At 50.2% G+C, this 23587-nt stretch overlaps 1 protein-coding gene across 3 annotated transcripts in view; it reads right to left on the bottom strand.

Annotated features, from left to right (window-relative positions):
* LOC129215887 (tyrosine-protein phosphatase non-receptor type 11-like) overlaps window positions 1–23587 on the bottom strand; it is a 52797-nt gene that overhangs the window by 7478 nt on the left and 21732 nt on the right. For 2 of the 3 annotated variants that reach the window (XM_054849858.1, XM_054849857.1), the window contains exons 2-6: window positions 12157–12279; window positions 3949–4143; window positions 854–1046; window positions 630–749; window positions 267–380 (exon numbers count right to left, since the gene is read on the bottom strand). In XM_054849858.1, coding sequence (XP_054705833.1) covers window positions 267–380; window positions 630–749; window positions 854–1046; window positions 3949–4143; window positions 12157–12279 — 745 coding nt within the window. The remainder of the gene's footprint in view (window positions 1–266; window positions 381–629; window positions 750–853; window positions 1047–3948; window positions 4144–12156; window positions 12280–23587) is intronic. The other variant, XM_054849859.1, reaches the window with a different exon arrangement.

Below are 23587 nucleotides of genomic sequence, written 5' to 3'. Positions count from 1 at the left end.
AGAGTTAATGGGGGAGAAAGCACAAATCCCTGCAGGGAACAAAAGCCATGCAGTTCTAGGATGAGAAAGGAGAAACTGCCTCGGACACGAGAAAAAACCATGAAAAAAAGGACCAAGAAGTAACTCAGTTGAACATGGAAAACAGGGAAAGACGCAGCAGTATTGCAAAGAGGTCCTCAGTGCTGGAAAACCACGACACTCCCATTCAAATATGATATTCTTCACCCAGAGGCACAAGTGGGACAGAGCACAGGAGCATTCTGTACCTCAAACTCTTCCCAGAACCCCTGCTTGGCCTTCTCACTGTGATCTGCCATTTTGTTCAGCTCCTTCACTCTGTTTTCAATGTTAGCTGCGTTGATGCGCGTGGCATTGAATGGCTGAAAGACGAAGACAGAATAGAAATCACTTTCAATAACAAAGACAGATAAAACTTTCCCCTTGAGAAGAACAGTTCCCAAATCCCCAGGGGTGCTGGCAGGAGTTGGGTTCATTCCTGAGGCATTGGGTGTGAGGCCAGGGATGTTCTGGGGGCTGGGAGTTCCCAAAGAGCAGAGGCAGATCTGCACACTCCCCCAGGAGCGTGGGCAAGCCCAGAACCAACAAATATGTGCTAGAGCAGCTATTACCTGCTTCAGATGAACCACAGCTCCAGATTTCTCCACCATGGGGTTTTTCTTATAGTGTTCCACCAGGTCTGTGAGCGTGTCAAACCTCTCTCCTCCCCCCACGTCATACTTCCCATCTGGCTGCAGGAAAGAATGGCAAAACCACAGCGAGACTCAAATGCACAGCTCCCAGCTGGTCACCCACCCACCCACCTCAGGGTGAGCAAGGACAGCGCGTTTCCCACCTGGTAGTGGATCATCACATGGGTCACGTGTGGTTTCCGGTCCCCAGTGTCCATCTTATCCTCATTTGTCATCACTGACAACACAAAGTCTCCTGGTTTGCTCTGGCTCTCTCGCACCAGAAAGCTACCTGTTTTCCCCTTCTCCGTCAGAAGCTTCTCTGCCTCCTTGCCAGTGAGGTGCCCATGGTACCACCTACGGAGCAGCCATGGAGAGCACGGTCAGCTCAGAAATGTACAGAGCGTTGCCTTTAGACATCAGCTATGCTTACTGCCGGGGATGGTGTTCATGGGAAACCCATTTCTAGGCTCCCAATCTGACTGCTCGACCCACTGGCATGACACCAGCTTGAATTATTTTAGAAATAGTCCGCAGTGATTTTCCTCCAACACTTTCCCGTGTCACATCTATCCCTGGAAGTGTTGGGACTTTGCTCAATCCTCCAGTCAAATGCGAAACGGCATCAGTATATTAAACTGCCCCGTGATGTAAGACAAGCACTGTCATCTAGGGATAGGGCTCTGATGAAGCTATAAAAACCACGATTCTGGCAGTTCTTACTTGAAGGTGGCTACATCTTCCTTTATATTTTAATAGGGAAGAAAAAGAACGCTTGGAGTCAGCAGGCTGTAGTCAGACAGTATCAGACACACGCATGGACAATACTGACCAGGAACAAGAGGCTTTGACACAGTTTGGGAAGGATTCTCAGAGGGGTTCTCCTAGCTATAGCCACTGCTGCTCCCCTCCCTCCCAGGTCACCAACCCCAGCTCAGGTTTAGCTGAGGGAGAACAGAAGCACCCTGCACGCTCACCTGGAGTGGCAAAACCAAGTTCCCCACTGCACCCAGGAGGCTTCTCCCCCTCCAGCCCTTCCTGCAGCCATGTCTCTGGCCAGTGGCGATCACAACGTGCAGAGGTTTGTGCTCAGCTCTTCCCAAGCCTCGCTGCGCAGGCATGAGTTGCACCACCTCTCCGTGTACATCCTGCGTGCACGTGTCCCTGTTTCTCCATCTAATCTCTCCTAATCCTTTCTCCTGGTCTGCTGACACACTTACGCTGCAGCCCCAGCGAAACGCAGGCTATCTTTGAACCGGCTTGGTCAGAAGCCTGTAGCAGCCTTGCCACGATGCCTTGGGGTTAAGCGCACAACAATCTGCCCGTTCCTGGGCATCCCCTGTGCAACTCGAACAGCAGCACCATTGTGCCAGCTCACCTGGCCTTTGCTGCGTGCAAGGCAGCATGTCTCACCTACCCGCACCGCAGCTATCCAGGGCGGGCATGCCTCCCGGGCTAGCACTCTGCTACAGCCTCCCACGGATACAAATAACACTTTGGAGCGAAGCAGAGTTTCTTTTTGCCTTGGAGCCTTCGATCCCCACACTCCGTTGACACCCAGTAGCGGCTCTGGCAGATGCCACAGGTCCCACTTTGAAGACGCTGGCTCCTGGCCTGCCAGCCAAGATGCCAGGAATTCAGAGAGGCTCAAAATAACCTTCCAGGGGCGATGCAATGGCATCACGTCACGTCTCAGCAACTTTGTCCCACAGGACGATGTTTATAGAACAACAGTCAGTGATGCTGGGCCTTTCGAGTCCCGACTCAGCATGCTGCAAAGGCAGCCACTTCAAGCCTGACCGGGAAGACCTCTGAAGATCCAGACTCCTTCCCGCAGGGTTGAGAAGGCGTTAGGATCACGGGGCTGCCCGAGCCGTGCTGCTGCAGAGGGCAGGACGGCCCACCTCTGGTGAAGTACCTCAGAGCCTGCTTACAGCACTGCTGCTACTCAGGTCCAGGTCTTGGAAACACACCTACCCTGATGGATCCCGCTATATTCTGACACCATCGTCATTTGGTATATTTAGAGGACTTGGACCCTTTTTCCTCCCTTCTTCCTGATGCCACCGGTTGTGTGGTCTGGAGCAGAAACCTTTACGGAGCTTCCTTGCCAAGCCAGACTTTCCTTCGCGGGAAAAGAAGGGGAAACCCAGCTGAAGGGGGGTTTCCATTTTTCCAGAGCTTCTGCTAACGTGAGCGGCTGCTTTTCACGCTGCGATCTGGAATGAGCAAAGAAACCTCTCTGGCTACAAGGGAGCACATGAGCTGCAGGGACTTCCCAGCACCTTGGCCCAGCTGACTCACATGACGGTGTGGAGGGGAGCACCTCTGCTCCGTTTCAGGAACCGAGACTAGTCACAGCTTTGTCTTACCCCGGCTGCTAAAGTTAGAGTAATTAGGAGCCTGCTTTGGCATCGCCAGCCGCCTGACTAGGCCTTCCCCTTTCCAACCCACCATGTCAGCTGCTGCGTGTGACACGGGGGAAACTGAGGGGGAGGAAAAGGAAAAAAAAAGGGGGTCACTGGAGTGTCACAGACAAAGGGGAGGAAAGAAGGTTGCTAATCGGCTGGTGGAAACATCCTGAAGTAACCTGAGGTAAGCCGCTCCTCACAGCGAGTCAGCCATCCCCATCCCTGCAAGACAACAGTGTGCTGCTACTAGGATCAACGGTGGTGACGGACTGAGGTGGGATGGGGAACACTTTTTACAGGGCATTTCTACCCAACGCTCTGCAGGCAGACGAGTCACTTGCAGGTGGTTTGTTTCGTTTAAAACCAAAGCTGCATGCCTCCTGGGATACACCTGCAGGACCCTTGGCAGATGAACTCATATTGCTTATGTTGGACGGTGCTCTGAGCAACCTCATCTAGTTGAAGACGTCCCTGCTCATTGCAGGGGTGGTTGGACTAGGTGACCTTTAAAGGTCCCTTCCAACCAAAACTATTCTATGATTCTATGTTCCCAGTTGCCTAAAAGCTACAGAAAGCTTATTAGCAGATGCTGACGCTGAGCAAGTATCAGCTTCTGGGCCTTGCTAATGTCACCTAGCCAGCTCCTGGTCATGTCTGCACACAGAGCAGCTAGGGAACCATATCCCAGAGATGTGCAGCTTTTGGGTCAACAAAAGGTAAATCACACCCAAAACACACTCTGTTTCGGGCTCCTTTCCAAACCCAGCCTAGGTGCAGCCGGCCAGTCTGAGCCGTCTGGGAAGACAGCGTCACACCACCGGATGAGGCTGTCGGACAGTGTGGCTTACCTCTCCGAGGTGGGGTCCTGGCAGTTGAGCGGGTACTTCAGCTCGATGACATTGCTGTTCTTCTCCCGCAGCAGCCCCTGCTGCTCGGTGTAGTACTGCACCAGCTCTGCGAGGGTGGCGAACTTCTCACCTCCGTACAGGTCATAGTAATCCCCAGTGTTCTGGATCTTAATGTGCGTCACCTCATCGTTTCTTCTGAGGAAGGAAGGTGAACAAGACTCTAAGCATGAGGGAATGGAAACCCAGCACTGGCCTTCAGAGTCCAGATGCCTCCTGAACACCACCTCCCTCTAAAGCTGCACCACACGCTCTCCAGTCACCCGCTGCTCATGCTGGCCACACTTCTACAGTAGGGGAAGGGACGGATGCTCCTTGGCCAAGGTTACTCAGCCAAGAACTGACTCTGTACCATGCAAGCTCCCAGCCCACTCTGCTTCCCAGACCACCTCACACAGAGGAGATGAGTAATTCCTCCTCTGCCATCCCTTGCACTTCCTACACTACTGACCCTCTCAGCTGGATCAGGCTCTGACCTCACTCTGGTTTACAGTGAACGGTTTTCTATGCACAGAGGTACTCACTACCATCTGATTAGTTTAAAAAGCAACAGGGGGAAAAAAAAAAAAAATCACCCAAACCAACGTATTGCCTGATATTTGCAAACCCCGTATCGAAAGGGTTAATGCTTTCCTCTCTCCAGTGGTGCCATCCAGGCTCAAGGGAATATGGCTGGGTGCCTTTATCAGCCGGTTCCAAGAGCCCCCTCAACCCAGCAAAGCCCAGTCTCCATCCTCAGAAGGCCACACTAACCTCCAAGAGGCAGGGTAATTGCATTTTAAACGCACTTAGTAGGAGACATGGCTGGAAGCCCGTTGCTTGATGGACGAGCTGGGTCAGAGAGATTCGTAAATCTGGGCAAATTTCTTGTTCTTTACCGTCCTGAGCTGCTCCCAGCCTCTCTCAATTTGTTGCCAAAGCAACCGTGACAGTGAGATGCAGGAGACTCAAGGCAGTATAAGCAACGTACCAGGTCAGACAGAAAAGCCATTTCACGGAGTGGGGAATTGGAAAAACTACAGTGGTCTGTGCATGAGGTTAAATGGAAGGAAGAGCTGGACCATGGCAGGGGCTCTGGGGCTCTCAGTAGAGGTTCTGCCCCCATCTCTGCGATCTTCCTGCAGCAGGGTCCAGCCTCCATAGCAGTGCAGTGAAAGACCAGATATCTGGATAGTATTGGATATCCAGCTCCAGCTCCACAAAAATCATCTCCTGTTTAGCTTTCCTGGGCTGTAGGTACTGCCTACCTCAGAGTCCAGACCCTACCTCTTGATTTCAGAGGCAGGTTAAGATCTGGCCCTCAAATGCAAGCAGCGGCAAAAGGCTGTGTCTGCTTTAGGGCATCCTGGTGCAGCCGCAGGAACGCGGCTGTGCCAGCTGGATGTGCGCATCACACCTGGCTCCTCCCTGGTACCTCCTCTGGAATACTGCATTGAACTCTGCACTAGATGGAAATGAAAACTGGCTGTGAAATTCAGCTCCCAGACAGCGCTCCGATGACAATGCTGCTTCTCCGAGAGGAGCTGGCACATGAAGCGCTTCTGCCAGTCACGCCAGCAGCTGGACGTGAAGAGCCTTTGTGCGCACAGACGAAACTGTGGTTTTGCCGCTTGGCCTGAGGCTCAAAAGCTCCCTTCTTTCCACAGCTCCGTCCCCACATCCCAACCCCATTACAGACCTACAAAGGCTCAGTTCACAGACCCACCCCCTGCCCCCAAGGCCTCTGAGCACTGCAGGGATGAAAAGCAGAGAGATAATCAGGGTCATTTATCCCATGAGCCCTCAAGGTCATGCTAAACACAAAGGGCATTGATCGATCCCAATTTCCTTCCCTTAAAGCTTGCGTCACCTCTGCAGCTCCAAAGCGGGCAGCAGAACTGGACTGCACAGTCGCAGCATCCGTCAAACTGTGCCCTTGTCATGCTGGCTGGTGAAATAAAGCACAAAGAAGACGCCCAAAGCCCTCAGCTGCCCTGTGCCGGAGGGCATGGCTACTTCTGACTAACAGACACACAGCTCTCAGAGGGGTGCGCAGCACTGTTTAATAGCAGATGCCAGCTTTTTTGGCAGCTTCAGAGTCAGCAGTCGAACGAGTGAGAGTTGCCTCCGTTCCAAGCTAAGCTTCTCTGCACTATCAGCACAAGTCCTTAACTAGATATCCAGGAGGGTTTCTCGATCCAAAATATTCCAACTTGCGAATCTGTGTCCATGCTGCAGTGACCACCAGCGTAGATGCAGTCTGCTCTTCTTCGTAATAGAACGCAGTCAAGAAGAAGAGGACTCATAAAAAAACCAAACAGACCCTTTTTTGGCTCCGGAAGGCAGAACCACCACTTTAAATGTCAGAAATACATTTGCCTGTTGAATCCCCAAAAGTCTTTTTAGGTCATGTGCTTTTCCTGCCTGTGTCAGACAGAGAAAGCCTAGAACTTCACAGCATGCATATATGACCCTTCTGAGAAGCTGCAAAAAGCAACCCAAAAAACCCCAGAGGTTCTTTATGGAAAAACCACAAAGATTCTCCCACAGGGTTTAAAAACTTCACTGAATGTTTGCTTTCAATTAAATGAGAGCTTGGGCTCTCAGAGAAACTCACTATCCACCAATACAACACAATAAAACCAACTGACGTTTGCACGCAATTTCAAAGATACAACCAAGTGAATTCCAGAGATTAGGTATGGGTTTCGAAGTCTTCATGCTCAATTCCTAGGAAGAAGCAATTCAGCTGACTGCCTGAGCCCTACGGCTCACTTTAGGTGTTAGGAGCTCTGGAAAGTGCATTGAGGAGATCAAGGACATCCAGCTGCTCAGTGAAGCCACACATTGTTGCTGTTTCCCTATGGGGCATTTATGCTTTTTGCGTTCCTGAAGGTGCTTCCTGCTCTAAAGAGACCCAGCCTTTTGTCCTGGGAAGGGATATGAAGCACAGACCACTTGCCAACCGGCTGCCATCAAAAGGAGAGGTAGGCTGAGTTACAGAGCCTTAGTAGGGCTGGTAGGTGCTACTGTGATGAGACACAAGGACAACTGTTTTAGAAAAGAGCCTCTTCCAAGTCTCCTTCCATTCTTCTCCAGATCCAACTGTCTTCCTGTGCTGCAACTCAACTGATGTAACACACCTGTAGTATCGATTTACTCCTTTTCACAGAGTATGTGTTCTACAGGACATAAAATCCTCCTTGATTGCATGTCTTAACCTGTACCCAGAGTGTATTTGTACACACCTTTTGGGGGGGGGGGGGAAATCAGTTACACACAGGAATGCTCAATGGAAGTGTGAATAGGGAAACCACTCTGGGAGACTGTAGCTCTAACAAGAGTTTGTTACCCAGAAGCACTTTGTACTGTATCCCATGAAGGAGGATAAAATCTGTTCCTATAAAACATGACCCAGTTACCCAATTAACAGGGTCTCTGACTGACGGTTCTTAACTGTTTTGGCATTTGCGTTACTGTTGTGACCACAGGCCAAGCACCACTTAGGCAAACTTTCAACAGGCCTTTTCCTTTTGTTCAAGCTATTTACCCAGACCTGGCCAAATCTGTAAGAAGCTCTTCACTTTCTTCAGAAGCAATTCTAAATACTTGGTCTTCTGAAAACACGCTCTGGCAGATCCAGGCAAGCACTGAAGGCATTTCCTGCGTGGCCTCCCATATTTCTCCCCCAAGAGCCCTCACTTTCAAAAGGAGGTCTATTTTCTTAAGAATCAGGATTAAAATTTGGAAGACTCAATATCAAAAACAAACCCAGTACCAGGTCCTTCTAGGAAAGGAGATGTGACATAGCATACATGAAAGGCAAGGCAGCTTTTGTAACAGCCACCCATCAGAACTGTAACATGCGAATAAACTTTACTTGCGTCCTCCAAAAATCCCCTAGCTAGCAGGCTCTGCTCCCACCATCCAGAACAGCTTCCACAGCTCTCCTGCAAGCCCAGCTCCATCTTACAGCCCCTTCCAGGCTCAAAGCTGAGGCATCGCTCCGCACAGTCCCATTCGGTGCAGGTTTTGTGAGCCACTCCAAAGAAAGCATCGAGCGTTGGAGCGCTGTCGTTACCTTTGGCAAATACTAGCACTCATAGCTTGCGGGAGCTGATCCCTGCAATAAGGAGTATCACCCACATTGAGTGGCCCGCTGCTACAGAGCTGTCTTATTGTCTGGGTTGAGGCAACACTGAAATACCTGCAGAGAGCAGTGCTGCAGCAACTGCGTGGAACAGAACAAGACAGCTCACATACAGACGCAGCGGATATTACTACAGCCTTACTCATAATGACTCTCCGTCATCATTACACTTCGGCTGAAGTTGCCAGACCACTTTCCTCCCCACTGATGTGCTCCGCATATTTGCTGGAGTGCCCAAAGAATAAGATGAGCCAATAAATCCAAATTCAGCATCTAGTACTGACATACCACCAGCACACCAAGCGAAGACTTCTCAGCCACACAGCCCTCTTGGCACTGGACTACGGCAGGTGTGTCTGATCCTCTGGGTTGAACAAGCTCTTGGACCTATCTGCGGAGACATCCCAAGAAGGAGCATGGTTCAGGAGAGCAAGGGCTGATGAAAGGAGCCAGGTTTAGCTGACTACAAGCTGCCAGCAGTTTGCACTCGGAGCTGAGGGTTTTTTGAAGAGGTTTTTGTTTTTTTTTTTTTTCTATTATTTTAAGACCAGGACAAACATCGTCTGTTCATGAACCATATCACATCCTCTCCATGTGGCTTGCCTCTTTCTCTTAAGAGCTGCAAAAACAAAGCCCTGTGAAGACTTGTTGCTGTAATGGTAAAGGCTGAAAGAGTGCACGGAGGTAAAGAAAGAAAGGGAAAGCAGCCACAGAGTTTCATGGAAACCTTCTCATAACTTCTGCAATATTATTTCCTAGCTTCTCTTCAGGGACACATATCTGGATACACACCAGCACACGGTCACTTGGTGTGTGGTCTGGTCAGCCAAAACTCCATTGCCTGCTTTCTTCGCAGCCCACATCCTCTCTGTAATTAAATAGAGCTGCCTTTCCCCTCACCGGCTTTCTAAAACCCTTGAAGAAGCTGAAGGGGGGTTGAAAGGAGGAGGAAGAGGTTTTGATTGTTTTCCTAAAGGTACTTTCTCCTACTGACACCTCTATTTTAGGTATTTTTTCAAAGATACCTGTATTATTTCCTTTGAAAACCTTTTATTTCTCAGAAAAAATATATAGCCTTGTCCAGTTTAGAGATTAAAAAAAAAAAATCCAAAAAACAAACAAAACCACAACAAACCAACAACCAAAAAACCTCTGTCAGGATACAATTCTAGGTGAGAATAACAACACATTCATGTGCGTGTAACGTAACAGGGAAAGGGGAAACACATAGGTGGAAGACAGCCGCTCATTTTCAGCTTTCGGACCCCATAAAGCTACTCATTCTATTAGGTGTTGCAGCTCTAATTCCCAAGAACATTTATGCACATGTTTTGGGGCCATCACCAGTTGGAAAAGAGCATATTGTTCAGATGAAGTACAAGCAAAACTGGTCTACCCAACCAGGGACCATGTCCAAGCAAATTTTCCATACCTGAGACTATAGGACAACCCTTGCTCAAGTCATGGACTAGAGACGGGATGAGCCAGGAAGGAGCAAGGACTTGCAGGTAAAAAGTAGTCGATGGAAGAATTCTTTCCTTGCCTTCAATTCGTGATGCCTCAAAACTCAATGCATTGCCTCTAAGCTCGTGTGTCACGTTTAATGTCCTTTCCTGGAAACATGGTATGTGTCACAGCGTTGGTTTACTCAGATCCGTGAGAGCTGGTCAGACTTTCCACTGAGTGGGTGTCAGTGGGTGGCGGTGGTATTGTTCAATACCATGATATTAAGGCATGCTGTATTGCTCTGCTCTTAACTCGCATCTCATTACTGCAGGGCACTATTCATGCATTAAAGGCATTAAGTGGCTCGATCTTAAGGCCAAAACCATACTGTTGTTGTTAGGCACTTACTGCAACGCAAGGGTCTCCTGCAGTAGAAAGTGGACGAAGCCCCCTCTGATAATCTGACACTCTTTGCCACAGAGAAAGCAGAAAGGGGTAAAGAAATAAAAGCGATAATAAAACTGCTGTGGGACTCCATAGCCAGCCGCTCCTGTTCCACGGGAGGCCAAGCTTTTACGCACTCAGTCTCACCGCGTGCCACAGCTGGAAGATGGGAGGCAGCAAACCACAACAGCAGAAACACACGTGGCCTTTGGCTGAGGCACAGGGACAGAGCTAAGGGGAGAAAACGACGCAAACTTGTGGACAGACTCCGCAGCACAAGGCACGAGTGCAATAATGCAGGTGTGGGAACTGGCTCTCCTGGCAAAGCAATTTACCCTGCTGTTTCAGGGTAATTATGCTGCTAGCTGGGTATCTTTCCACATCAGGACACTGTTGCACAGCCATAACCTGCATCTGCTTGCACGCTGCCTGGCTAAGTGGGTGCTGTCAGTACTTCGCTTTACGATCAGACAACACCCTGACTCACAAAATTACCTGAGAAGAGACTCTAAGCTCGCATGAAGATAACCCCCCCCATTTTACACGTATTTCCTTGCTGTCATAGCTTGCTCAAGACAGCTCTCTGTGACTGAGTTTATTTTCCATTCTAATTAGACAGCACTTCCTGCCTCTCTCATTAACTCACAGCCACTTCTGATCGCAAGATTACTGAAGTCAGTAATGAAGCAGTGAAGTCAGATCCAAACACTCCCCACCCAAACATTGCACGGGAAAAGCTGGACTTTTTCCCTTCCGCTGTGTTGCTCCATAGCGTGAGAAGCTGCGGTCGGTCAGAGCCGCCTGAGAGGCAAAGGGTCGGACTGCTGGGATGTATTCCCCAACACCAAAGGAAGCATTAAAAAAAAAAATAAAGATATAAGGCAGCTGCAAACCCCCGCTCTTGCCAAGCTAAGAAATGACTGCACTTGGCAGAGAGGAGTGCAGGTTCATGCCTGGTGGCAATTGCAAGGGGGGGGAAGAAAAAACGCCGAGAAGGGGTTTCATCGGAGCGGTTAAGGCAACAAGGAGATGGTAGAGTCTCACGGGAGCCAGACGGCATTGCCACGCTGCCCTGAGCTGCCAGCAGCTCCCCCAGCACCTGGGGAGGGACCGAGGCTCAAACCGCGCTGGTGTTGCTCACGTCCTGCTAGATGTCTGTGCCCTGCCAGGTGGAAACGCTCTGTCCATTCTGTTGTTTGCACAAAGTTTCTCTAAACACAGTGCTGGTCAAAGAATTTATAAACTCACTGGAGTTTCCTAAACAAAATTAGGGTTGTTTAAATTAAACAGAAGCCACCACAAAAGAGAGGGGTCTGTTACAAGCGCCTGGAGAAACCTTTGCAGAGTTATTTCCCTGCAAGGCACCAGCTGGATGGCGCTCGTGGAAGGTTCATGCCCTGAACCCACAACCTGCTCCCTTTATCTCAGGGACTCCTTGCGTCAACGCTACCCTTTGCCTCTTCCCTTCAGTTCACCTTCAGAGCGTTCTACCCAGCGCATCTGCTCCGCCGCATCGTAAGGGGCTACGTTCACAAAGACCACGGGCAAAACTGCAGCTTCCCTTTCTGCAATTGCCTTGGTCCCAAAGAACACAAGAGGACTTCAAAGGTGACGCACACGACACTGCCTGGGAACACAGCCACCGTGAGCCTGGTCTGCTAGCTCACTCTCTGATGGAGGTGCTCCTGGGATCCCCTGCAAGCACAGAAAACAAGTCTCTCCCAAAGGCAGCTACATGAAGTTCCTTTGAAATTGGAGTAAGATGATTCATCCCTGCTGGGATTGAACGTGCTCTTCCCAGAAACCTAAGTGGGCTCGTTATCCTCCCTCCTCTGGCAACAATGGCTATGGAAACACCACGCGCCACGAGCAGAGTCAACCCTGGCAGGACGGGGGCATGTGCAACCCACAGGGATGAACAAACCGGGGAGGGGGGGCACGTAGCGTGTGGCTTTTAGCACAGCCTTCTGCGGCGATGGGGAGAGTTCAGCGACCCTTTAACTTCGAGTGGTCCCACAGAGAGGTCATCTCTGTGCAGCGCCTCTCCCCTTGCACACACATTAGCTGGAGCAGGGTGTGCTGGAGAGTTGGAGACAGCCCCTTCCTCCAGCCCTTTGCTGCTGCCTGCTTACCTGACAGAGAGAGTGAAATCTCCTGGGTTGCTCTTACTGGGTCGGGCCAGAAAGCTGCCATGGACACCCCTGGTGAGGAGCAGCTTCTCTGCCTCAATTCCACTGATGTTGGGATGAAACCACCTGCAAAGTGCAAATGTGACATGTGAAACGGTAATTAGCCTGAGCCTGCCCTGACCCCTGATGGCCTTCCCTGCTGCCCGAGGGGCAGACACCATCTTCCGACCTGTACAGAGCCCCAGTCCCATCCAGCAGCATGCCCGCCTTCCTCCCCACCACGTCGCAGGAGCGGCTTTCACTCAGAAAAGCCCTGTGTTCAGATGGTACCATGGAGGAAGTCTTCTCAAACACCCACCAAGAGAGGTCTTTCCCCCAAAGGACTTTGTCCTCCTCTCCCTCAGCTCCGGCAAAAGCGAGAGCCCTGCAAGCTTTCCGCAGCGCAGACAGGAGATTCCCTCTCTGGAGGAAACCGCTGGCTGAGAAAATAATTTCGACTTTTCTGGCTCCAGGTCTGATCCTGGCCGGCCGCTTCCCACCCAGCACCTACCATGCTCATACCCTCTGAGCTGTCATTGCTGGCTAATGACCTGGACCCAAGAAAAGACCTGCGTCCCTGAGGGCACTTAAGGCATTTCTTTAAGGGCTTCCCGGCATGCTTCATGGCAGGAAAAAAAAAAAAACAAACCAGAAAAAGCTCCAATATCAAGCACACTAAACCTCTCGTTTGCCCCAGCAAGAACACAAGCCTCAGGCCTTCGGTCTCTCCTATTTAAAGTCTGTTATGAAGAGAGGATGCTCAGAACTGGAGAGGAGAAAGGCTTTCCTTTGAGCCTCTCTGGGAAGGAAAGGCACGCTCTGGTCTGCAATATGCTGTGGCAGCGACGAGCCCTCGTGCTACGAGAGGATTTCTTAAGCGTCGGTGCAAACGCCACGGTGAGTGCATGTTCCAGCATCTCCCTTTTTGCCCAGTCCACAGAAAATAACAAATCCGCTCCAGCCCTACCGAAGGCAGCTTTGGTTCTTCAACTTCAGGCAAAGCAGCAGCTTTTTAATTGTCATAGCTCGAGCTGCAGTGCTGCAGCCGCCTTTCCCAAAAGCGCAGAGGAAAATGACCCCAACTGCACAAAAAAGCAAAGTTCTCTGCGCGGGATCAGCGCACAGCCAGGGGAGCAGCGGCAGCAAAGGAAACGCTGCTGTGCACGCTGCTGGAAAGCGGCGGCGCAGTTGGTGTACATGTGTAACAGGACATAGCAGAAAAAGAGAGACAGCTCACCCTAAGGGGAAAAAAGGTTTCATCATATTGTGCGCTACTTTAATGTCATCTTTGTATTTTAAGTGTCATCAAACCATCTACTGACCTCATTTCTGATGCTATCAGTCTTGATCAAGTTTTCTTGATGGAAGCGCAAGAACTGGTGTTTCTCCAGGCTTTAATGTGTACTAAATATGCATACTAGACCCATGATTTCCCATGCCGCACCAGTTTTATGGCTCGGTATTTCAAAAGCCGCTGAAAATCCACTTTCTAAATGCCAGGCTCTTTTGAGTAATCTCACAAGTCGCACAAAGAACACCCCAAAATGAGAGTCACTCAGTTCTGAAAATATTGCTCAGCTTTAGATCATGCTCCAGCAGACATGTCTGCATGGGACTGCTGTAATATTTTGCATGAGCAAAGAGGAGAAGATGAGCCACAACTAACTGTATGGTAACAAAGCTAGCCTCCTGCGTGTTTCTGGGCAAGAGAATAGGCTGCACGCTCGAAACTCCCTTCAGAGTAAAGGACGATGCTGTAAGAGTTCCCGCATAGGTGGACAGATCTGCGGCACCAACTCTGCACCAAACCACTCAAAACCGCAACGCTGAGTTTTCCAAGCAAAGTGAAATGCGGGGTCTCGAGAGGAGCATATCTGGAAACATTTAGTAAGCGAGGTTCGTGTATACAGCTGTCCGTGGATCAGATTAGCTAAGGCACTGTTGCCCCAAAGGGTTTGCAAGTTCGTCTCGATTGTTGCAGAGAAACGCGTAGCCAAGCATCTCGCCAAGTGCCTGCGTTAGGAAATACACCCAAAGACTAAACCTACAAACATAAGCGCACGCACACTCATTAGAGTGTGTTTGTCTCTGACATACACATAGAAAAGGTCAAGAAATGTCACCATCTCCTCCACAATTTGGGATTTCCTCCCTCCCACCACAAGCCAAACAGTTTTGATTAAAGATCCTTGAATTCTGGAGGAGGAGAGGTCTATTAGGGAAGGGCCATGGAAACAGATGGTAAACAGGAATACCAGAGTTTCCAAGCCTTGTATTCCTGACATCACAAGAGTGACACCCTTTCATAAATCCACCGTCTGCTGGGCCAGCACTTAACTGTGCCGCACAACTGCTGCCGCCGTAGGAATGAACGCCTCTAATGGAGCTTAATGGAGCCCAGGGACAACGCAAAGCTGCCAAAGGCCGCGCATAACGTTTCCCCCTAATGGCAATAAAACCACCACTGTATTGCTAGCCAGAGCGTAGTAGGAAAAACCTAAGGAAACATCTCTGGTGAAACAGTGGGATGAGAGCTATGGGGGGCACGCGCCCGTAGCTGCGAGCACACACCGGTTCTGAGAACGGCCCGGTCCGTGTGACAGCAGTGTCCTCCCAAGGGTGCAGACTCCTCAAAGGTGGCCATGAGAACAGGAACCACACACCTCCACACCACCCCTCGTCCCCCTGTCACCCAAGGCTCCCACCTAAATACTTGCTGCCCTGGGATGCAGTAGCTCAGCTGGAGCCAGACCTGAGTGATGCTGAGCACGGACAACTTTGTGTAGGTTGTCAGCGTCGGGAAGAGGGCAGAGGTGCTGGGGCTGGAAATCTTCCAGCACCTGAGGCGCTGGGCTCCCACATGGAAGAAGGCAACAGGAACAAAAGGACATTACGTCCAACCTCGCTCCAGGTGGAAGGATGGGTGCTTGGGAAGGGAGGACCATAACCCTCTTCCTTTTCCACTGCAGCAGCTGTTGACCACAGCTACAAAAATCGATTCCTGTCAGTCCCTTTGCAGCACCTTTTTCTCAGTGAAGTACTCCGAGGAAATAGCAGGGGCCACTTACAAACTCTCTGCAAACACTCAAGTGTGGGACAGCACTAGCAAGAGAGAGGGAAGGAGTATATTGGGGGCAAATTTGTCAACTTTGAAATTTTCTTTGTGTAACTAAACAGAAACCTAAATGCTAACCGCCCTTTCCCTTAATGACTCCCACCGCTTGGACAGGACCCAACTCCTACACACATACACAGACCGCTTGTTATTTAGCTTGAGAGAAGCATAAACAATGAGCTGAGGAGAAAAACCTTTGCAGTCCTCACAAACAGAAGGAGGAGGAAAGGCAACTTCCAAATCCAGCAGGAAAAAAAAAAAAAAAAAGGGAAAAAGCCCTCTGCAAGCATAGGCACATCTCCCGTGGATTTCCAGAACAAATAGAACCTCCTCGCACAGCTCATCTTTGGAGGGCACGTATTGCTTGGCACTACCTCGCACAGGCAGCCTTCTCGGGCCAGGGAAGATGCTACAGACCTGTGGCACGGAAGGGCTATTTTCAAATTCAAGGTCATCTCCATTTGGGAATTCTGGTCCTGAAATTGAGCGCTTGCTCCCTGGAGGCTTTTCTGCCTGGACCACGCAGGAAATTGCACCCGTGGTGTTTGCTGCAGTGCACATCCTCAACCCCTCACGCAGCTCAGAGACCTACAGACGACTTAAACCCCACATCTCCCACGCAGGGACTTAAACCCACCCTCACAACTGGTATTCCGGCACAACTCTTCCCAGTTCCCAGCTCGCTCCCTGTTCCTGTAAACAGTGGAATAAAAAACAACAGCAAAACCAGCCAAAACTGAACTTAAGGCTCTTCGGCTCGCGAAGGTTGCCCCATCCTGCTCACTCCGCGTACACCAAGCGCCTGCCTGCTCTAAAGCTCTCTGCCGCTTCATCCTGTGAGTAAAGGCACAACCGCCGCAGCCACTACCTACCCCGAGGTGCTTTTACCAATACGGCTTGTTTTTCTCCCGACCTGGAGTAAGCTGCACTTGCAGCAAGCGTCTTTAGAGCTGTTTTTCATTATGGTTTTTACTGAAGTACATTTGTTGGTAAGCAAAACCACCCCACAACAGAGCAGACAAGAAGAAAGCGCCATCCCACACATCTCACGCTAAATGGCAACACTAAAACCTGCGAACGGCCTCAGACAGTCCCACAGACTGCAAGCTCTAGCCGTGCGTTGGAGGAGCAAGCGCCGCTCGCTTGCAGGCGAACCCTGGGCTTCAGCTCAGACCTTCTGGACTCACAAATTGTTTATCTGAAGATCTGTAATATTCTGAGAAGGCAGGCAAATAAAGAGGATCCAAGCTAGATCCCCAGCCTAGGGGAAAAAGGAAAAGCAGCCTTATTTTTTTATTTATATCACACAGTTGTTTCAATGTCAGCAAGTGACGAGCAGTACTGTGCAGTAGGTCACTCAGGCAACCGCTCAATTCTTAGTGCTTTTTGCAGAACTGAGTCACCCCTAAAGAATTGCTTTAAATAAGAGTGGGGATCTAACAACTTTTCACCTCTATTGCTACAAGTAAATATATACTGTCTACTTCAGGCAATACTGCTTTCCTGCAGAGAAATGCATTTCCCTTCCGTTGTTCAATCCACCTAAAAAAAAAAAAAATTAAAAAAAAAAATCAAACTTAAATTAAAAAGCCACCCGCAAGTGCTTTTCAAGAACCAAAGCTACACAAAGAAATTTATTAAAATAAACAGAGAGAAAATGGAGAGACTTGCGTGCAGCGGTAAGTGCCCAGCACAGACTAAGAGAAAGCTAGCGCTTGGGCTGCGGGGGGGAAAGGGAGCACGATTCGGTCAGAAGGGAAACCAACCCCGTTCGGTGGGATTGCGTAGGGTTCAGGCTGACCAGGGCATCACAGCACGGCACGCTCAGGAGCGGAAAGCTCCTGTCTTGGGATAAAACAGAACAAATAGTTGAGCAACACCGTTACACCCTCAGAAATGTATAAACCAAGGCATTTTTAAAAGCCTAGCTGGGAATCTTGGTATTCTAAACAGCTCCTGCAAACATCCCACGGATAAAAAGCACCATAACCGAAATGATACGTCTAAAACGATTCAGAGGCTGCTGACTGTGGCATCGGGGAAGCAGGGTGCCAGCATCCCGATCCACCAGCAGATGAACTCATGGAAACGACTGTCTGAGGTACCACAGAGGGATACAGCTCCCAGCTAACACTTGCGTGATGGGGCCAAAGATCCTTTAACCTACAGATAAACAACAAAGTTCCTAAGCGAGGTCCCAAAGGAGACAGAAGCAAGTTATTCCAGATCAGTACTTTTTTTTTTTTCCTTCCCTTCTCTCACACAGCTCAAAAAAAGGTACAAAATGCATCTTGCACAGCAGACGAAGCTGCCAAGCGAACACGCTGGCTGCTGAGACTCACAGACCGGCAGCCCCAGGACGCCTACCCCAAAATACCGCGCACACGAAAGCCAGAGTCGCCACTGAAGACTTGAAAAGCAGTTGCCACAGGGCTTGGGAACAGCATGTGCCCCCGGGGTTTCACCGCACTTATTTCGGGGCGTCCCCAGAGAAGCCGGCACCAGGTGCACATTTGTTGCAGCCCCTCCGGTGCCTGAATTGAAGGCCAGTTTAGCCCGTCAGCAAGAGAATTCTGAGCATTCGTAATAGTAAAACTTCTTTTTGTTAGGCTTGGAGAGGATCAAAGTGAATGTGGCTCAAGAGACAACGCCTACGCACTCCATGTGTGGTTAGCACTGTTTGGTTCAACACAAACTCCAACCCAGCAAGCTGAGCTGGTTCAAGAAACTGGAAAAGGGGGAGGAGGGGACCAACCGCCACCAGACCTCCCTTCTGCTGTGCTACAGCCTCTTGACACCAGCCACGAGCAAGGGTCAGTGGTCACAGCAGACGCTGTCGATACGGGGCGGGCGGACGCCCGGTTCCCCAGGCAGAGCCACCCCACCTCAGCAAAGGAAGGGCAGGACGCAGACCCTGTCCTTGGAGGCAGCCAAGAAAACAAACAACTGAAGCTTCTTCTAGCAGAGAAATGAGGAGGCTGACTTGTGAGAGCAGGCGTACCTTGGGGCAATGCAGCGCTTCGCGAGACTGAATTTCCTATTCAGCAAATAGGAAGAAATCTTCAGAGCAGCTGAAAGGATCCCGACACTTATTGTCCATTTAAAGGGAGTATAAATACCCATCGGTTTGTGTTTGCACACCACAGAGACGCTCCTTTCAGCGCTGAACAGCAAAGGGTACAGGTCACCTGAGCTGTCACAACATAGCTGAAGCCGGGACAGTCACAGAAGCAATTCACTCTGTAAAGTTCTTAATCCTTAGAATGGGACTAGTAGGGGCAAACTTCTGGGCTGAGTGAACGCTGCTGTCCGATTCCTGCGAGAGACCTCTGGTATGGAGGAGGAGGAGGAGGAGGAAGAACACCCATGAATCAGGATCCTGGCTTGGAAAACAGAGAAGCAGCCCTTTTTTTGAGGAAGATTTACTTAGACTGAGACTCAGACCTTGCTGCCTCTGGGAACGGCAAAGCTCTGCGCAGCACGGTTTGCTCTCCACAGCTTGGCTGTGGTTGGGGAATATCATGCCCACACACTCAGCAAGGCTGCTTTGGCCTCTCAGCTGCCTGGCAACTTGGCCAGCTGGGTTACGGTAGGAGACACAGAACTAACAGTAATATTTAGACCCATTTGTCCAAGGAATGCTACCTGCTGAAGAGACACCGATACCTGTCACGCTCCATTTTGCAGCGGGTCCAGCAACGGTGCACCACGTGGTGATACCGACACAGACCCGCCTGCGGGACGTCACTGAGCGAGATGCTAAAACACTGGCCATCAGCAAAAAAAATCCACAGCAAGGTGCTTGCATAGCATGGCATTTCCCAGGCCTTCTGGGGAGAAAAAAAAAGGAAAAAAACCCAACAAACCAAAACAGACCTTCCTAAAAAGACGGAAATAAGCAATTCCATGTTAGTTGAGCAAAGGCCACACTTGTCCTGTGACATTAAGGCTTAATTTAGCAAACTGTGCATTTACTATACAGCAAGGCTGCTGTTGATTCCAAGATGTTTCCATACTGAATTATTAGCGTTCACATCTTCATTGAAAGCTGTTCTATGCAGGCCTGGCTGCATATAAAGCATTTCTCAAACCTGACAGAGCCACAACAGCCTCCTTTGTTGGTTCTAGTCTGGTTCAATTCAAATCCCATCAGAAGACTCATTATATCAAGCACAGCCTCAAGGGAGTGTATTAAATAAATATACCCTGCAAATCTATTCAGTTCTACGTACAGGTAAATATGTTCATTTTCCTAAAGCAATTAGCATCGCGACAGCTAACCGTGCCAGCGCACATCATCTAGTATCCCCCAAGACTTTTGTAAACAGCTATAAAATAAACAAACAAAAAAAAATTCTTACTAACTTTCTAAATCAGCATACCCATTTCCACAGCAGGTACAGAACCGTGTGTTGCATCCTCTGGGGCGCAACAGTCACTTCTATAGAAACCGGCTTCCTTCCTTCCCTGTGTATTGTAGGGAGCATTTCCCTAATGGATCCCACACTCCAGTGAGAAGGGTTAACTACTTTCCCTGAGAAGGTACACACCTTATTTTCACCAAATTCCAGTAGAAGCTAGTTGTCCTTCGGCTCATTTAAAGAGTCCCAACTTTTGTACAAACCAAGTTCTCACCACTAGCACAAACAGCCGACGCAAAGCAAACAAGGTGTTTACGCAGAAAGCCTGGCCTTGGTTTCCACACGCAGAGCTGTTTGCTCCAACGCTTAAAGACAAGGAACAGCACAAGCAATAGCGAAGAGCAGATGGACTGGTTGCTGAGGCCCTGACCCTGAACAGAGGTTGGTGGGATTGCTCCCAACAAGGAGATTCACAGTTTTCATCCACTTCTCAAACTGTCTCGGAGAGAAGGATGCCCACAGCCTGCCCACAGCCTCCGCCGATCACTCACACGGGCAGGGCAGAGGGCTTTCAAGCCGCTCCATGCCCCTTTGCCAACAGGGTTTGACACCCAAAGACCGACCCCAGTGATGAGGCTGGGACAGAGAGGTGCGGAAGCCTGGGTCACACAGCACAACCCACACTTCACGTGATATCGTTGAGGTTCCCTGGTTCTTGACCCTTCAATAAAAGTAACACAGGCTCTCAGAGTAACCGTACAAGAGCAGGTTAAAACCTAGAGCCCTGGCCCTGCATACCGGAGCCCGGGCTGCTAGCCCACCGGCAAGCCCCAGTGAGGCCCAGTTTTCAACAGCTACCAGCGCTGCTGTGAAGGATAACGGTGGCTCAGCCTTCGTGCCTTGCTGCACCATGAGACTGTGCTGTAAGAACTGCTCGCACCCCCTGGCAGTTCAGATATCAAGCCCTATCCCCAGGAGAAGCCCTCCCTCCTTGTCTCTGGAGAGCCACATTCCCTTCGTCGCACCCGCTGCCTTCTCGGCAGCTTTTCAAGCCAGCTACCACGTCAGAGCTCAATAGCAAGGGCAACTTTTCCTTTTCATTCAGCGGCCTCTGGACCAGTCCTTCATGAGACCACCCCCAGCTCACTGCCCTTCTGCAGGCTATGCCACTGATGCCTGCATGGCGTGGGCGTGAAACAGCCTTGGCTGCAGCAACGAAAGCCTCAGCCTACACCTCTGCCTATTAGGCGCTGACCTTCAGGAAAGGCAAAGCTTTGAGCCGCAGAGCGGCAGCGTACCTAACGCTCCTCTGTGTCACATTCAAAGAGGGGTTTTAATTCACCACCCACGTTTTGGTTTGAAACTCAGATACTACAGTTCAGAAATGGTTTCACATACAGCTCTTCAGAAGAGCTTTTCCATAAATGTCACTTGCAAAACAGCGCAGTGGGCAGAGTGGTTTCAGTCAAAGAAACTGGTTTTAGCTCGAGATTAGCAGTGACCTCTGACTACATGGGTAAGATCAGTTTCATGACTTTATCATTTAATTCCACTTTCAATCCTGTCCCTGGAGACCTGGAGCAAGGTGGCTGGACAGACCCACAGCTGCCACCCTGGGGAAGGGGTGACTGCTGCTGAAATGGGCAGAGTACACGCGCAAAACCGAGAGGCAGCACTAATGCGCTCCAGGAGCTCTTCCCTGCAGGCCTCACAAAAATAGATCAGGCAACACCTTCCTGGCAGGGAGCTGGTGCAGACAGTTTCCATTTACTGGCTCTGGAGCCTCAGCTGGCATTAATTGTTAATTAATATAAATTCACATCTGTCCTATCTCCCTGACACATGCAAGATTCTGCACTCATCAACTCCCTATGATTCAGTCCCTTTATCTAAATTATTCTAGTCCCTGCTTGCCATTGGCACCTCTTCCTCTCTTCACGCACTGTCCTATTCATTCACCTTCTGAGCCATCCACTCCATCTCCCCCAGCTCCTAAAAGCAGCAACGCATTCGTGATCTGTCACGGTCTCTTAACAAAGGGTTTCGAGTTGGTTAGGTGTCTAAAGCAATGATTTTGCCTAAGAAACTAGATAGCTTGCTAAATCTGGCTGACATCAGTACAGACAGAAATCACTCCAAGGACAAATACCACAAAAAAACTCCTGTCACATAAATAGCAGCCGGTTAAAGCTGCGCATCAGTTCCTGCGCCTGGGATGGATGCACAGGCAAACACATCGCCCAGAGGACCTGGCATCTCTCTGTGGTCCCAGACTCTCTGCTTTGCAAAGGCTGCAAGGGTTCGCTCTGCTTCTCTGCTCTAATGCGAAACCGTTAAAATGAGCATTTTGACTGATGTTCTTGCCACTTCAGAAACAGACCCTGCTCTTTTCCCATATCTCACCAATACAAACCAAAGCTCAGGGACTGGGCACTTAACCGTGGGCACACAGCAGCTACGCTATCCAAACCGCGTGCAGGAACAACGTTCCCCTTCGCTAACCTGGCTGCCGGGTAGCCAAGACACGGTCTGGACTGGTAAAGGTGCAGCCAAGAACTTCTCTGAGCTGCCTTCAGGTTCAGAGCCTGCAGTGACAAGCGCAGGCACACAAGCCCTTCATTTCAGCACGTTAAGGGACTTTTCTACATCTTAACTCCCTTTATAGCCCAGTCGTGATCAGGGGGGTCCCTGCAACTGGATCTCACAACGTGAAGCCTGGGAAGAGCAGCGTGGGAGAGGCCAGAAGCAGCACGGCTTGATGAAGTTTGCCCAGTGAGACCAGGACTAGGACTGGCGCTTCACGCTCCTATTAAATGCAGCCTCCAAGCTGAGCCTAATTGCCATTAAGGCTGACGAGCCCGGAAGGACAATACATGGTACGAAGAACCTGAAAAGGACTCAAAGCTTGCAGGCTGACCTAGTGACTGCCGATGGCGGCTATTGTGCTCCGCCATGGCTCCCTCAGCCCCGTCTCCATCGTCGACTACCCGCTCTGCTCTACGCAGGCCAGAGCACGAGCACTGGGGGCAAAGAAAAGTCCGTGAGTGCAAGTTCACTCCTCTAAAAAGGCATGATCTAAGATGCAAAGAGTCAAAACGCAATCGCATGGTCATCTGTTATTTCTCTGGGGAAACCCAAGACTATTAATCAGGTCATCAGCTCAAGACCAGCAATTTCCAGAAGAAAAGCCAGAAACTGCAAACGCAGACCTTCCCTTTGTGAAGAATACTTCTATTCACAGTGCGCCGCACATCATTTTCGCTGTGTTAAGGAAGCCTGAGTGAACTTTACAGACAAAAGGTCACGTTTTTACCCTTCTCACAAGATACCCAGTATGACAGCCTTGCTACAAGGGGGGGGAAAGAAAAAAAAAAAAAAAAAAGATGAGAGACGGCCACACTCATATTCTTCCTTTTGACCCAAACACGTATTTGCCGGGGGGAGGCTGTGACACAAAGCACCTCAGCCGAGTACCCTCCCCTACGGACTGCCGTGGCTGCGCGTCGGCTCTTTGTCCCAGCCAGCACACAACAGCCATGGACACGGACACCGGCAGCTTGGCCGCTGCAGGTGGAACATCTTTTCTGCATCCACGTTCAGCTACTCGCAGGACAGCTAGGATGATTTCCTGCTGACGGCTCAGCAAGGATCTTTGGCACACAAGCTGCCCCATTTCTGACGCTCATTTAGTCACACATCTGTTTCAATGACAATTCTGCGTGGATCTTTCAGCTCTGGTTTTAGGGACACAGCTCACCCTGGCTTCGGGCAAGATGGAGGAAGATCAGCAGCTCTAACGGGGTGGATGGCTCACGGGAGGTGCTGATTTCACAGCTACTTGTCTCGGTGATCCTTCCGGCAGTCAACGTCGGTCTAGGCCATATCCAAGCTGAAGAGGCTGCAGAGAGCCTGATCCCTC

Source organism: Grus americana, chromosome 21 (assembly GCF_028858705.1).
Source record: "Grus americana isolate bGruAme1 chromosome 21, bGruAme1.mat, whole genome shotgun sequence".
Taxonomy (NCBI): domain Eukaryota; kingdom Metazoa; phylum Chordata; class Aves; order Gruiformes; family Gruidae; genus Grus; species Grus americana.
Note: the sequence above shows the minus strand (reverse complement) of the source record. Positions and strands in the feature narration are given on the sequence as shown.